We start from the raw sequence: 13,856 nt of genomic DNA on the forward strand, positions 1-13,856 counted from the left end.
TCTCTCTCTCAACCACAAAACCAAAACTGATAAATACAAGTTTACTCGTACATTTGTTTAATTTAGAAGTAACTTTACTTTGAGAAGGCGTCAATCCAGAAGACCAAACTGCATCATCGATAATACGGCAAGCCTACAGGGTTTCCAGTGGATTCAAACAGGTTCACTTAATAATACGGCAAGCCGGCAGTGTTTCCAGTGGATTCAAACAGGTTGGGTTTGGAGTTGAGAACCGGTGGATGGTTGGGGTGATATTTTTCACTATCACCACGGCCAGGGAACATGTATTTTGTGACAAGCTGGCATTCCCGAATCACTGGATCATCAGCGCACAGCAGATGGAGGATGGCCCTGTGTGATAGATACATGAAAGTTAAAGTTTTGGTTTCTGGACCATTGATGTTTGTGGTTTTCACAAACATTTTTGATCATTGTGATAGCTGTATCGCTATTATTTATTCACATCCTACACACACACACGCACACACACTGACACACACACACACACACCAACACTCACACACACACACACACACACACACACACACACTGACTCCCAGACACACACACAAACAAACACCGCCGCCTCCTAAACCTCAAAACTCATCATATCTCTTGTCTATTGCATCTTTTGTAAGTTTAATTAGATACAAAACCACAGACGTTTTACTTACTGAGGGTCGTCCTCGCAGTTGAAGTTGAAGCCTCTGGCCGTCACATCCTGCATCAGCTGTACCAGAGAGCCGTTCTCACACGTCTCTCTGTTAATTCACACCAGTGACAATTTAGTCAAGTCTTTGACTGACGAAAACCTTTCATTCTCAGATCAATTGATAAAACTGTGTAATGGCTATACTGAAAGAAACAACAAATACCAACCAACCAACCAAACAAACAAAAAATTGAGGACCAAGAAAAGCCCATGTGTCTTTCATATAACCTTTTAAAATTGTGGAAAGTTTACACCACGTCTTAAGATAATATATAATAACGTGAAAAGAACGCGCTTTGGTATCACAGAACTTAATAAGGCAGCAGAAAGCACACCGATATCTCGGATAACTTCCTAAAAGTGTGAGAAGCGCACATGGGTGTACTGCAGACGATGATGATGTTCATCTGCCCGCTTCCCTGATTGTGCTGGTGGACTATCAATTTCTCTAGACACGAAGTAATTGCATAGACATTGTCGCACAATCTTAATTGACGCAACCCACTGTGATCGAGTAAACTAGGAACGGTTGCAGGCATTTAATTAAGGGCCTACAGTAATATATGTACTGGTAAATTCAGCCTGTCTAATGTTGAAATTATCGGTTATATACTATTACCTAAAATCATGTAACGGCAAATAGGTTAAATTTAAGCCCTATTCATGTAAAGCCTTGCTTTTCTCCTCCCTACATGTGGCTTCCCAATAAGATAGTTTTGCTGATATGCCCCCCCCCCCCCCCCACTCCCCTACGCTTCTCCCCTCAACCAAGGTGAAGAACTCACACGGCCGGTTGGTCCAGGGGGTGGGTCAGTATCACATCCACACTGGTCACCAACGCCTTGTTCAGGAACGGAAGCTCGTATTTTCCAAAGAAGCTGCAAACAATATCTCTTCATATTGGTAAATACATATTGACGAATAAAGTCAATGTGAGCTGCTTGTATTGTAAAAAAAAAATATATATATATATAAAAGAATAACCCAAACAAAACAAAAAAGTCCATTCTGGGAAAAGCAATTGAGCTTTTATGAGATTTCTGTATTATCGTTTTGTAACGATCAAGGCACACACCTTCCTAAGTAAACAGATAGGTCCAGGATTTACACGGGATAAGACCGTCCCTCCACTTGGTCACATACCAAAAATAAACAGCCTGCGTGCTCTGTGCACAGTTGGAATTTTTATGATGAACTTATTTTTAAGAAATGAATTATGATAAGTTACCTGTCTCTGCGGTAGGCGGGCCTGTCAGCACGTGATCCATCAGTCATCACTGTCACGCGACCTCTGGCGGACTCAGCAAACTGCACACATCATCACATCCGGCAATTTAAATCAGGCTAAGAGGCCCACTCCGCCTCGGGAACACAGTATGCCTCACCGTCTCAGAACTTGACAGGCTTTTACATGGGATAGGTTCATCTTTCCACTTGGTCTTCTACCAAAACTCAACACCCTGACTGCTTGCTGTTGGGAGTTTGAATTTTTTGATGAATTAATTTCGGAAAAAGGCACCAGGGATGGAGCTCCGCGTGACGTCATCATGATTTTCTAGGAAGGCCACTCTGCCATGGGGGTCACACTGGTGGATGATAACGTGAAGAATAATCGTGCAAGAATCGTTTTGGCCTATAACTAGTCCAACAGCCTCGTCATGGTTGAGTGAGCAGGCTGAGAACGTTGTCTAGCACACCTGGGGCATGCCTTAGAGGACCAGCCATGCGGGGCAACCAGTTCCAAGCAGACCAGTCACACTTTCGCCATGGCTGTCCAAGAAGAATGGAACCGATTTTGGAGAGAAATGCAGCCTTACAAATAGATATAGTGAGATACATACAGCCAGGGGCAGCAACACTGCTGACAGTAAACAGAGCGCTGAGGCAGACACATAGTACATTGAAATGAACAGAAAAAATGTCCCCAATGAACTCTGTGCGTCATTAGTTTGCCATCTGGTTATGTCCTTTGAACATGCAAATACCGTTTAAGAAATAAAGCAAATTCAATAGTCAAAATTATTGCTGGATTTTGCCTCAGTTTCAACACCACCACGGTTTTCTCTGTCTGTAAATTTTAGTACCGTACAATTTGGGACACTGTACTTGAATTTTACCGAAACATGTCTAAACGAAGGCGAGGGCACGAAGCGAAAGTGGGTGCCACCCAACCGGGTGAGAACAAACCGTGGGGTCTGATTCGTTGAAATCACAACAAATCTCAGTTGCAACCAATCCAACACTGCGGCTGGCTCCCGTTTGGGTGGTAACTTTCTTGTGCACCTCGGCCTTGAAAACCGACTGACCGCTTTGGAAGCCGCTGCCCAGAAGGATTCGCTGGACTCGAGTGGGCAGTCATTCCACGACGGGCACCTGCTGTAGTTCTGGCCAGGAGGTGACCCTTGGCCGCACCAGACCAGTCCGTCAACCAAGTAGCCAATCAGCGTGTCCTCCAGGGTCACGAAGCGCCGCCCATCTCCTGCATATTCATGAGCTAGCTGTTTGACGCCCGACCAGAACAAGGCCTGCAAGAAAGGAACATGTTTGCCTCAAGCTACATTATATAGACGAATTCTGGAATTAACGTTGTCGAGTTTGTTTGTTAAATTTGTAAAAGAGTTATTTCTCTTTGAAACATTGAGGTACGCTTTCCCACGTGACATCCTAGGCCAATCACTAGCGAGAGGCGTGTCCACTTTTGGAGACACGCCTCTCGTGTGTGTGTGTGTGTGTGTGTGATAACACGTATGTGTGTGTGTGTCTGTGCATATGTGTGATAACACGTGTGTGTGTGTGTGTGTGTGTGTGTGTGTGTGTGTGAGTGTGTTTGTGTGTGTGTGTTTGTGTTCCTCGACGCGTGACAATATCTGCCAATAAGTTGAACAAAAACAGGGTTCAAGTGGAACAAAAGCAGGAGGGGGACGGAAGACATGTTATGAACTCCGTTTTTTACTGCGAAATTTTGGCCTGGGAGAAGTCATCCCATCCTAAGTTTCTCTTCACCTACCCGTGAAGTATGCTTGAGGGCTTGACTAGACAACCCGATTGCGCCCATTACACGGCATAAAGAGAGCACCGTTCAACCCGGCCGATTCCGCGGCTGACGTCACGCGTCCAAGGGAAGTAATTTTCGAGCGGGCTGCATTGACTCGGCCAAGAATGCAAACTTTCTTCGATTAAAGACATTGTAGCATGTCTAAAGTCTTCGGACTTGTGTTATCAAGCTGTCAAAATCACCAAGTAACTTTTAAGTATAGTTTCAGTTACATGAGAACTCATTCTAATGAACAGATTTTGAGAGCCACAACCCAACAGCTGCCCTTTAAGGATGGTGATGGTGGTGAGTTTGTCTTAGACGTTGACCTTCACAAAACGTTTACTGACCTTGTCTTCTGTCAGGGATTGTTGAACGGTTTTTACGTATGGAGGGTGAACAATAGTCAATATTGACGGAGCAAGAGGAGAGGGGTGAGTAATATGTGTTTGGTTGGTCTCTTCTTTGGTAGTGCAATAGCGTTAATTATGGATTGTTGTTATCATCATTTACATAAAAACTTATTTGTTAATCCAAACAATGATATAATTACTGTGATGTTCTTAACTACACTTTAACATGGAATGTATGTATGTATGTATGTATGTATGTATGTATGTATGTATGTATGTATGTATGTATGTATGTATGTATGTATGTATGTATGTATGTAGGTATGTATGTAGGTATGTATGCATGTGTGTTGGTGTGTCGGTGTGTCATGTGTGCAAGAAAAAAGGGTATTGTAGTTGTACATATATTACTTCATGGGTTTTATGAATTTTCTTCTCTTATTCTTTTATAATTATTAATTAATGACCTATATGTGCTGATGACCAATTTAATTTCCTTTGTTGGATCAATAAAATGTTATGAGTTATGAGTTATGAGTTATGAATTGACAGTCACCTTGGCTTTGACCTTCACAAAACCGTTTACTGACTTTGTCCTCCGGCAGGGGTTGTTTGGCGGCGTCTATGAGGGGCTGTTAGTAGTCCATACTGACTGATCAGAAGTGGGGGTCATTTGAGAAGTAGCATTGACCTTGGCTCCGACCTTGGCAACAAAGTTTACTGACCTTGTCCTCTGGTAGCGCTTGCTTGGCGGCGTCCATGAAGGGCTGATAATGGGCCATGCTGAGAGAACAGGGGGGCTGGTGGGAGAAAGCCGTGAAGAACTTGTCAGCCAGCTCTTCGCAACTCCCCGATGCCCTTCCATGACATCAAAGAGAGCTTTTGTCTGTCTTGCTCTGACTTTGTTTGGTTAATGTTTCAAACACTATTGCTTCCATTGCTGTATCGCGACATTTTGGTCAAGAAATCTCATTTCTAAGGTTGTTTGTTAATACATGAAATTGAAAGACGTATGATTCTTGAAACTATACTCAGACAATTAAGGCATAGATGTTTTCTTTGCTTATTCAATTTCATACTTCTATAGTAGTCTTATTGTTATTGGCATCTTGTTAAGTCCTTTTCGTATTTCTGCTCTGCCAAAACAGAAATTTAAAACCAAACATTAAGTAATAAGCAATACTAAAATTGAGAGACGAACTCACTGGGGCAGTACCGACTTGTACTTGATCTGTGAGTAGTCATAGCAACGGCCGATACAGATGTCCTGAATGTGTGGTGTCGTTCCCGGGTTGTTGTCGCTCGCAGACGGTGACGTCATCGCAAGCAGCAATGATAACACGAAGAACATCTGTAAGGCCATCTTATCCTGGGGAGACAATTTGGAGTGAAAACAAATCAAGAGGAAAAAAATACAGAATTTCCAAAAGATGGGATTTTGAAGATGCTGTAACCAAAAACAGCGAGAAAGGAAAGCCACGCTCTTATGTTTTTTTTCAAGCACGTCGATATTTTCTTTTCCTCAATTTTGTTGTTTTGTTTTGTTTTGTTGCCGAAAGACATTTTCATTTTAGATCGACAGCAAGCCTGTACTGAACTGACATTTCTGCATAACAAAATTCCACAAAAAGAGTTATTGAATTTAAAAGCCAATATACAGACACTGGCCACAATTTGAAGGCTATTATAAAGGCACGCGCCATAAAATATCAAGCCAGAGAGACCTCGAACAGAAAAGCGAAACTGTAAACTGAATAGAAACATAGTATCACTCATTCCTTTTTGGTCGCTTCTCTTCTCGAAAGGCCAACCAACCAACTAACCAATCAACAAACCAACAAACAAGCAAACAAACACACAACCGAATACTATTTTTTTCTTTCTTTCTTACTTTCTTTCTTTCCTTTTTTCTTTCTTTTTTACTTCTTTCAATTTGTTTTAAGGGGAGGGGGTTCAGTCTTAAAGATGCTGGTCCGCTCTGAGCACTATTGAATCAATGATTTGTCTTTTCGTCGAAGCTAACTACATAAACAGTCAAAACATTTACACAACTATTCCACAGAGGACTACACATTTAGTGTTGCCAGCCAAATGAAAACTTATGCGGTTTGTTACTGTCAGTTCGCATCTCCCGCTAAAATATCATTAACATTTCCCGTGATCACGTTCTGGGGCTAGAGGCTGTGTGCGGCATGTCAAAATAGAACTACCGTGGAACCCCCCTTTAAAGACATAAACAAATCTGAGAAAATCAGGTCTTAAAAAGGAGGGAGTCTTAAAATAGGGGGTCTTAAAATGGGGGTAAATTTACAGAGAATATGAACAGAAAATCTGAAAAACTAAGGTCTTAAATTGGGGGGTCTTTTATTCATTAAGGAGATTTCTATAGCGCATAACTAAAAGCACTATGCTTAGAAGAGGGGTTCCACTGTACATACATTTTTAACATTTTCTTCCGTAATTAAACACAATGTCTCGACGTAAACTACCCAAAAGAGACAGATTTATCTCTCTCGTGGAGACTAATAGACTTGGGCGGGGATGTAGCTCAGTCGGTAGCGCGCTGGATTTGTATCCAGTTGGCCGCTGTCAGCGTGAGTTCGTCCCCACGTTCGGCGAGAGATTTATTTCTCAGAGTCAACTTTGTGTGCAGACTCTCCTCGGTGTCCGAACACCCCACGTGTGTACACGCAAGCACAAGACCAAGTGCGCAGGAAAAAGATCCTGTAATCCATGTCAGAGTTCGGTGGGTTATAGAAACACGAAAATACCCAGCATGCTTCCTCCGAAAGCGGCGTATGGCTGCCTAAATGGCGGGGTAAAAACGGTCATACACGTAAAAGCCGTGGGAGTTTCAGCCCATGAACGAACAAACAAACAAACAAACTAATAGACTTCCACGTAGGCTTTTGACGTATTTAGTTCACGTGCAGGGGCTGATCGAGTCTTACCCCTGTCCCGCCTGGACTATGATAAAAATGAATTCGTAAAAAAATGTGCAGTTTGCTCCTTGCAAGAAGACCAATCAAACTTGGTATCATTTCATTTGGACAGATACCCGAGGCATGCATGAAAGCCCTAGGGGCTCAGTGCACCTGGAAGTGAGAAGTTCAGTAACTTTAAATGAACTAATAGTCATTTAAACTATATGTCAATTAAAATACGAAGAAAAAGTAACACCAAAAGAAAACTTTGATCTCACCCGTTTAAGCAGTGTGCAGTGCGAAAGGAACCAACACAATGTGGTAAAGTCCGTCTGTTCGATCTGTGTTTTCATTATCTACCCTTAAAGGCTTTTAAAGGTACAATCCTTTTCGCGTGCACACGGTGATGCTAATTAACCGCCACACGGATCTGTCCAGGGTGTAACATAAAATAAGAGCATTCGTTCACTACAACACATGCCCAAAACCCACACCCTGGTTGCATGACTTCTGTGCGGCGTCGCTTATTTTGTTTTGCTGTATTTGTTTTGTTTTTGTTTTGTTGTTGCTGATTTCTTTTTTTTTAACTGGCACCAGTTTCAATCCACGAGAATAATTTAGCACACAATTTGTTTTATCCTGCGGACGAAACAATCCAAAAGCAGAGAGCATGCTAATGTCCTCAAATCCATAAGAAAACAAGTTGCGTTAAGCGAAATTAATACATTTAGTCAATCTGTCAAACTCATAGAATGATTCTAAACGCACTGCATTTCAGGAAGACCATGCTTTGCGGATACAAAAACCACATACACACAAAAACAAGAAACATTAGTTATTGGAACGTTTAATTTTTGACAAAGCAAGACAGAGGGAGGGAGAGAGAGGGAGAGAGAGAGAGAGAGAGAGAGAGAGGGTGGGGAAGAGGGGGAGAGAGAGGGAGAGTGGGAGAGAGAGAGAGAGGGGTGGGGGAGAGGGAGGGAGAGAGAAAGAGAGGGAGAGAGAGAGAGGGTGGGGGAGAGGGGGAGAGAGAGGGAGAGTGGGAGAGAGAGAGAGGGTGGGGGAGAGGGGGAGAGAGAGGGAGAGAGAGAGAGAGGGTGGGGGAGAGGGGGAGAGAGAGGGAGAGTGGGAGAGAGAGAGAGAGAGAGAGAGAGAGAGAGAGAGAGAGAGGGAGAGACAGAGAGAGGGGGAGAGTGGTAGAGAGAGAGAAGAAAAGAGAGAGAGAGAAACAGAGAACGCTAAGATATAACTTTTTCATATTCTACTTCAAGCCTTATTCTTTAAGTTGACTAGTAATGACATCATTCATAATGTACTTATAATTAATAATGGACACATGAGAATATGCAGTAGGTGAAGATGTGGGTATATATAATTATATGGATGTGTGTGGTTCTGGAGATGTGTGTGCAGATGTGTGAATTGTATCTGTTTATATGTTATGATTTTATGTGATGTAATACCTGTGTATACGAGCCAAAAGAAACACAATCTGTTTGTTCTGCACTCAGATGATAAAGTTGTATTGACTTGAATTGAATTGAAACTGTTGATTTTTGTATGTACGTGTCAAGGCGGAACAGGCAAGAGACATCCTGCTTGCTGCCGCGCGAGCCGAGAAAATGTTCCCTCTTTATCTTCACTGCGCTGGCTGCAAAACCCCTCCGCGCTGAGGTGTTTTCAGACACGTCAGACACAGGGTGGGAAGGGATGATCTTATTACAGGTGAAAGCTTGACCACATCTGTGGTTGTGACCTTGATTGTGTGGACGGTAGGGACAGTGTCTTTAAGGGGTAGTGGAATAATATATCACTTTCAGCGCATTTCGCAATACCTTGACGCTTCTCATCGTTCAAGTTTAGACATCTGTATACACACAGCACTTGAGCTGGTCAAACATAATGCATCTGTTTTTCACCGTTCAATTGACTTGAGGATTATTTAAAGTAAGACAGAGACTGGAGGAGTGAGTCGGCGTATACCATTAGTGTGTGTGTGTGTGTGTGTGCGTGTGTGTGTGTGTGTGTGTGCGTGCGCGTGTGTGTCTGTTTAAATGTGTGTGTGTGTGTGTGAGTGTGTGTGTGTGTACGTTTATGTGTGTGTTTATGTGCGTGTGTGCGTGCGTGCTCGCGTGCGTGCCTGTGTGCGTGCGTGCGTGCGTGCGTGAGTGTTTTATTTCCCCAGTCACATACGATAAACGTTCCTGAATGCTTGAAGATAAGTGGGTATGCGCAGACAGTAGATAACCTCCTGCTGTGCAAATAGCTCGCTTGAAATGTATTCGTAAATGTTCGCCGTACAAATACTTTGTACAATGCTGGTTCCCTTTCGTGGGAACAGCTGGCAAGGTTGATATTTCGTTTTTGTTGTTGAAATTGTTAGTCATATAGTCTTTTTCAAATGTAATACTAATAATTATTTTTTGTTTTGACCCTCTTTTTGTTGGCAACCGGCCAGAGTGCCGTCAGTTGTTTTCTCCAGTGAGGAGCAGAGTTGTTTTCTGTTCTCATTTCGTTTTGGGGAACAAGTGAATCGATTTTCATGTACTTTTTGGCTTATTGTTAAAGAATTACTTAGAATACTTACATTTTGAGGAAAGTTTCTTTAATTCTTATATATAGTTACCTCGCCGGCAACTTGCAAACGAGTTTCATCCACGATTCTAAGATAAGTTCATGATTTGTATCATAAGTGTGTTGTTTGTTTGTTTGTTTGTCTACTTTAAAGACTACTGAGTTGACGTACTAGTAAATGTAACGTTCTTGTTGTCAATAATGAAACGTTCCAATAACCTACAATTCAGGCTTGTTATTTCAGTCTTTATTTGAAATTTAGTGTGTAAAGTTTCCACAAAAAATACCCAACTAACTTCAAAATCATTTAAGAAACTGAACATTTTTCTGAGTTGGTTTTTTTTAGTCGTAAGCGCCATTTCTCATTTCGAATTTCTCATAACTGCTGTTCACAATGCGGCCGCAGTGAAACCAACAAAGGGGCCTCACTCTGGAAGAGCTTCCTGCTCCGATAAACATGGCGCTTACGGCTAAAAAAAAAACCTCAGAAAAAATCAATTCTGCGTTCTTGATAGCAGTTTCGTCCAGACTGGACTCCAGCTTTTGCTTTTCTTATTTTTCTCTATCGTCCAAGCCCATAAAATCGAACAAGGCAGATTGCGTTTGGATTTCCCTCTTTCAGATGACTGAGATTGCCCCCCTTGGATCGTTCCGTGTCAAGGCCAGTTACACGGTACTGGCCGTGTGTTCAAGATGCCCTGCCTCTACGCTTACAGTGAACGCAGGCATACTTTATCATTATTGTTGTGTTTTTTTACATTTAGTCAAGTTTTGACTAAATGTTTTAACATGGAGGGTGAATCGAGACGAGGGTCGTGGTGTATGTGTGTCTGTGTGTGTGTGTGTGTAGAGCGATTCAGACGAAACTACTGGGCCGATCTTTATGAAATTTTATATGAGAGTTCCTGGGTATGATATCCCCGGACGTTTTTTCATTTTTTCGATAAATACCTTTGATGATGTTATATCCGGCTTTTTGTAAAAGTTGAGGCGGCACTGTCACACCCTCATTTTTCAATCAAATTGATTGAATTTTGGCCAAGCAATCTTCGACGAAGGCCGGACTTCGGTATTGCATTTCAGCTTGGTGGCTTAAAAATTGATCAATGATTTTGGTCATTAAAAATCTGAAAATTGTAATTAAATTGTTTTTTATATGAAACGATCCAAATTTACTTTAATCTTATTCTTCATTATTTTCTAATTCCAAAAACATATAAATATGTTATATTCGGATTAAAAACAAGCTCTGAAAATTTAAAATATAAAAGTTATTATCAAAATTAAATTTCTGAAATCGATTTAAAAACAATTTCATCTTATTCCTTGTCGGTTTCTGATTCCAAAAACATATAGAGATATGATATGTTTGGATTAAAAACACGCTTAGAAAGTTAAAACAAAGAGAGGTACAGAAAAGCGTGCTATGCAGCACAGCGAAACCACTACCGCGCTAAACAGGCTCGTCAGTTTCACTGCGTTTTGCACGAGCGGCGGACTACGGTCATTGTGAAAAAATGCAGTGCGTTCAGTTTCATTCTGTGATTTCCACAGCTTGACTAAATGTAGTAATTTTGCCTTACGCGACTTGTTATTCTCTGTGTCAGGGTATGTTAGAAAGAGAATGTATGTTTATCCCCCTAAATCATCATTGTTTTGTACATAGTGTAAATATGCCTATACAATTTTGCCAGGAAAGACCCTTTTCTCAATCGTGGGATCTTTAACGTGCACACCCCAATGTAGTGTACACGAAGGGACCTCGGTTTTTCGTCTCATCCAAAAGACTAGCACTTGAACCCACCACCTAGGTTAGGAAAGGGGGGAGAAAATTGCTAACGCCCTGACCCAGGGTCGAACTCGCAACCTCTCGCTTCCGAGCGCAAGTGCGTTACCACTCGGCCACCCAGTCCTTATCTTGAACTTTCTCTTATTCCAGGTATTGAATCAAAGGCCGAAGGCCGCGGTTGATAAATATGAGACAAAAGGCGATATGCTCCCTGAGGACCAACAACAAAGTGCTGGTCTGACAACAAGCTACCAAACATCGTTTTTGTCATCATTTTGGTTGTGCAACAAAATGCACAGTAACCCACAGGGAGACGAATTTTTAGAATCCAACTCCGGGCCACAAAGCATTGTCACAGTAGCACGAGATAACACGTCAAACTTGTATGTGACGTCAAACGAAGCTTGTTGACGCTTTTCTTCCAGTCTGAAAATGTACAGAGCTGCGATCATACCTGTGAATTCAGTAAGTGTTGAGCATATTTCTTTTCTTTTAAGTGTTTATGACTTTTCGTTGTGGATTTTGCGATAACAGAGATAAGTTGCAAATTGACCATGAGTCGCCGCGGTAATTATCAACATTGATTGGGTCTTTGAGAGTGAATGCTTACAATCGTTGTCCTCGGAAACACAAATCCAAAGCCACGATGGTTCCACACATCAAACAATCAGCCTGATTGGCTTTTACTTTGACAATCCATGTTTCACATGAAAGCTCAAACCCATTCACCACCTCAAGTTATTGCATGGGGAACATGAGATTTATTTACCAGGTGTTTGTGAATGATAACTCGTGAAAATGATGACAATATAAGTTTGGTGGCTTGTTAACAGACCAGCTTTTTTGTTGGTCCAAGGGGACCATATCGTCTTTTGTTTCATCTTTATCGACCAAGGCCGAAGGCCGCGGTTGATAAATATGAGACAAAAGGCGATATGCTCCCCGAGGACCAACAACAAAATGCTGGTCTGACAACAAGCGACCAAACATCGTTTTTGTCGTGCTTGCATGTACGCGCGTGCATGTGTGTGTGTGTGACAACACATGTGAATAAAAGAACAAAGCACTTCAATGTATTTACAATCACACATTTATTTGTTAATTTGTACATTTCAAGTCACATAAAATGTTCTCTTTTGCACCACACATCACACACGCACACACACACGCACGCACACACACACATCACACAGTAGTAACCATTCTTTAAAGTAACACACGCACGCACACACACACATCACACAGTAGTAACCATTCTTTAAAGTAATGCACTTGCCTATTATACCAGCGTATGTTATTTCATACCCCTCAGACCAACGGCCACCTGTAATTTGAAAAAAATACACGCCAATCTCTTTCAGAACCTTGCAAATCCTTAAAAACAAAACTTCAATCTTATCAACAGCACATGTACAATGCCAGGAACGTAAAACTATCTGCATTGCACCAAACCCTTTCTTGATTTGGTGTTTCTTTTTTTCTTTATTTGGTGTTTAACGTCGTTTTCAACCACGAAGGTTATATCGCGACGGGAGGAGAGGGGATAGAGCCACTTGTCAATTGTTTCTTGTTCACAAAAGCACTACCTAATCAAAAATTTGCTCCAGGGGCTAGCAACGTAGTACAATATATTACCTTAAAGCCACCGGCCTGAGTTGATGTAAGAATATGTCATTTAATGTTCATATTGATGACTTCAAAACAGTAAGTAAAATTTTAAGAAATGACAGCAACAACATTTAAAAACAAAATGTCAAACCCATCGACACATTCACACAGACCTCTCCTAGTCAGGGCAGAAGTCGAAAAGTCCACAGTTTGTGCTGCACCATCACATGTTTTGCAATCATGTTTTAAAAAAAAAAATGCAAGTTACGTTCTATATGCAGACCTGACAACCCTTGTGAGGCCTCAAGTTTAGCAATTTAGATTAGAGAACTTCTCACTGCCGAACATCAAGTCATAAAACAAAAATTACAAAAATTAAAAGAAATGGCAGCACATTGTATCAGCCGTCCATCTCAACTTCCTCAATTGCCATCATGCTGGAGTTGTCACCAGGGTGCGCCGCTAGACTCGAGTCGTCTGTGTCGGCCTGGCTGAAGGACAAGGGGCGGAACGGAGGCAACACGACTGACGCGGACGTGTTGAGGGAATCACTGTCGTCATCACCCACTGCACAGTACAGAAAGACAGTCAGCACTGGAGTGGTTGGAAATTCAATTTAATCAAAGTGAGTGAATGAGCTTCAGGGCGCCGCTTCTCTCAGGAGCTGGAAACAAAAAGTAGTGTAGAGCGCCGCCTGGCGACAAGACAGATATCCCCATCAAGGACAAGGCGACTTAAATTAAATTAGTAACCAGCATCATGAACACAAACAAGGGAAGTAACTCAGTGGAAGTAACGCAACCTAGCCCTCACAGAGCTCTTTGCTTATTTTAGGACATTTAACCCCTTCACTGCCCACCCC

General features: G+C 41.9%; 2 protein-coding genes across 3 annotated transcripts in view; both read right to left on the minus strand.

Moving 5' to 3' along the window:
* The window catches only part of LOC138983890 (cell division cycle protein 16 homolog), a 161,973-nt gene that overhangs the window by 111,262 nt on the left and 36,855 nt on the right, over positions 1-13,856 (minus strand). The window contains exon 18 of one of the 2 annotated variants that reach the window (XM_070357218.1): positions 12,973-13,561. In XM_070357218.1, the coding sequence (XP_070213319.1) occupies positions 13,395-13,561 (167 nt within the window). In that variant the 3' untranslated portion in view covers positions 12,973-13,394. Of the gene's footprint in view, positions 1-12,972; positions 13,562-13,856 lie in introns of those variants that run through there. The other variant, XM_070357219.1, reaches the window with a different exon arrangement.
* On the minus strand, positions 25-7,457 carry LOC138983888 (ADP-ribosyl cyclase/cyclic ADP-ribose hydrolase-like). The gene is made up of 8 exons (XM_070357217.1): positions 7,302-7,457; positions 5,305-5,468; positions 4,825-4,957; positions 3,019-3,237; positions 1,941-2,020; positions 1,498-1,590; positions 675-761; positions 25-351 (listed from the first exon to the last, which is right to left on the minus strand). The coding sequence occupies exons 1-8, from the start codon at positions 7,374-7,376 to the stop codon at positions 168-170; spliced, it is 1,035 nt and encodes a 344-aa protein (XP_070213318.1). The 5' UTR covers positions 7,377-7,457; the 3' UTR covers positions 25-167.

The sequence above is a fragment of the Littorina saxatilis genome, linkage group LG13 (assembly GCF_037325665.1).
Source record: "Littorina saxatilis isolate snail1 linkage group LG13, US_GU_Lsax_2.0, whole genome shotgun sequence".
Classification (NCBI taxonomy): domain Eukaryota; kingdom Metazoa; phylum Mollusca; class Gastropoda; order Littorinimorpha; family Littorinidae; genus Littorina; species Littorina saxatilis.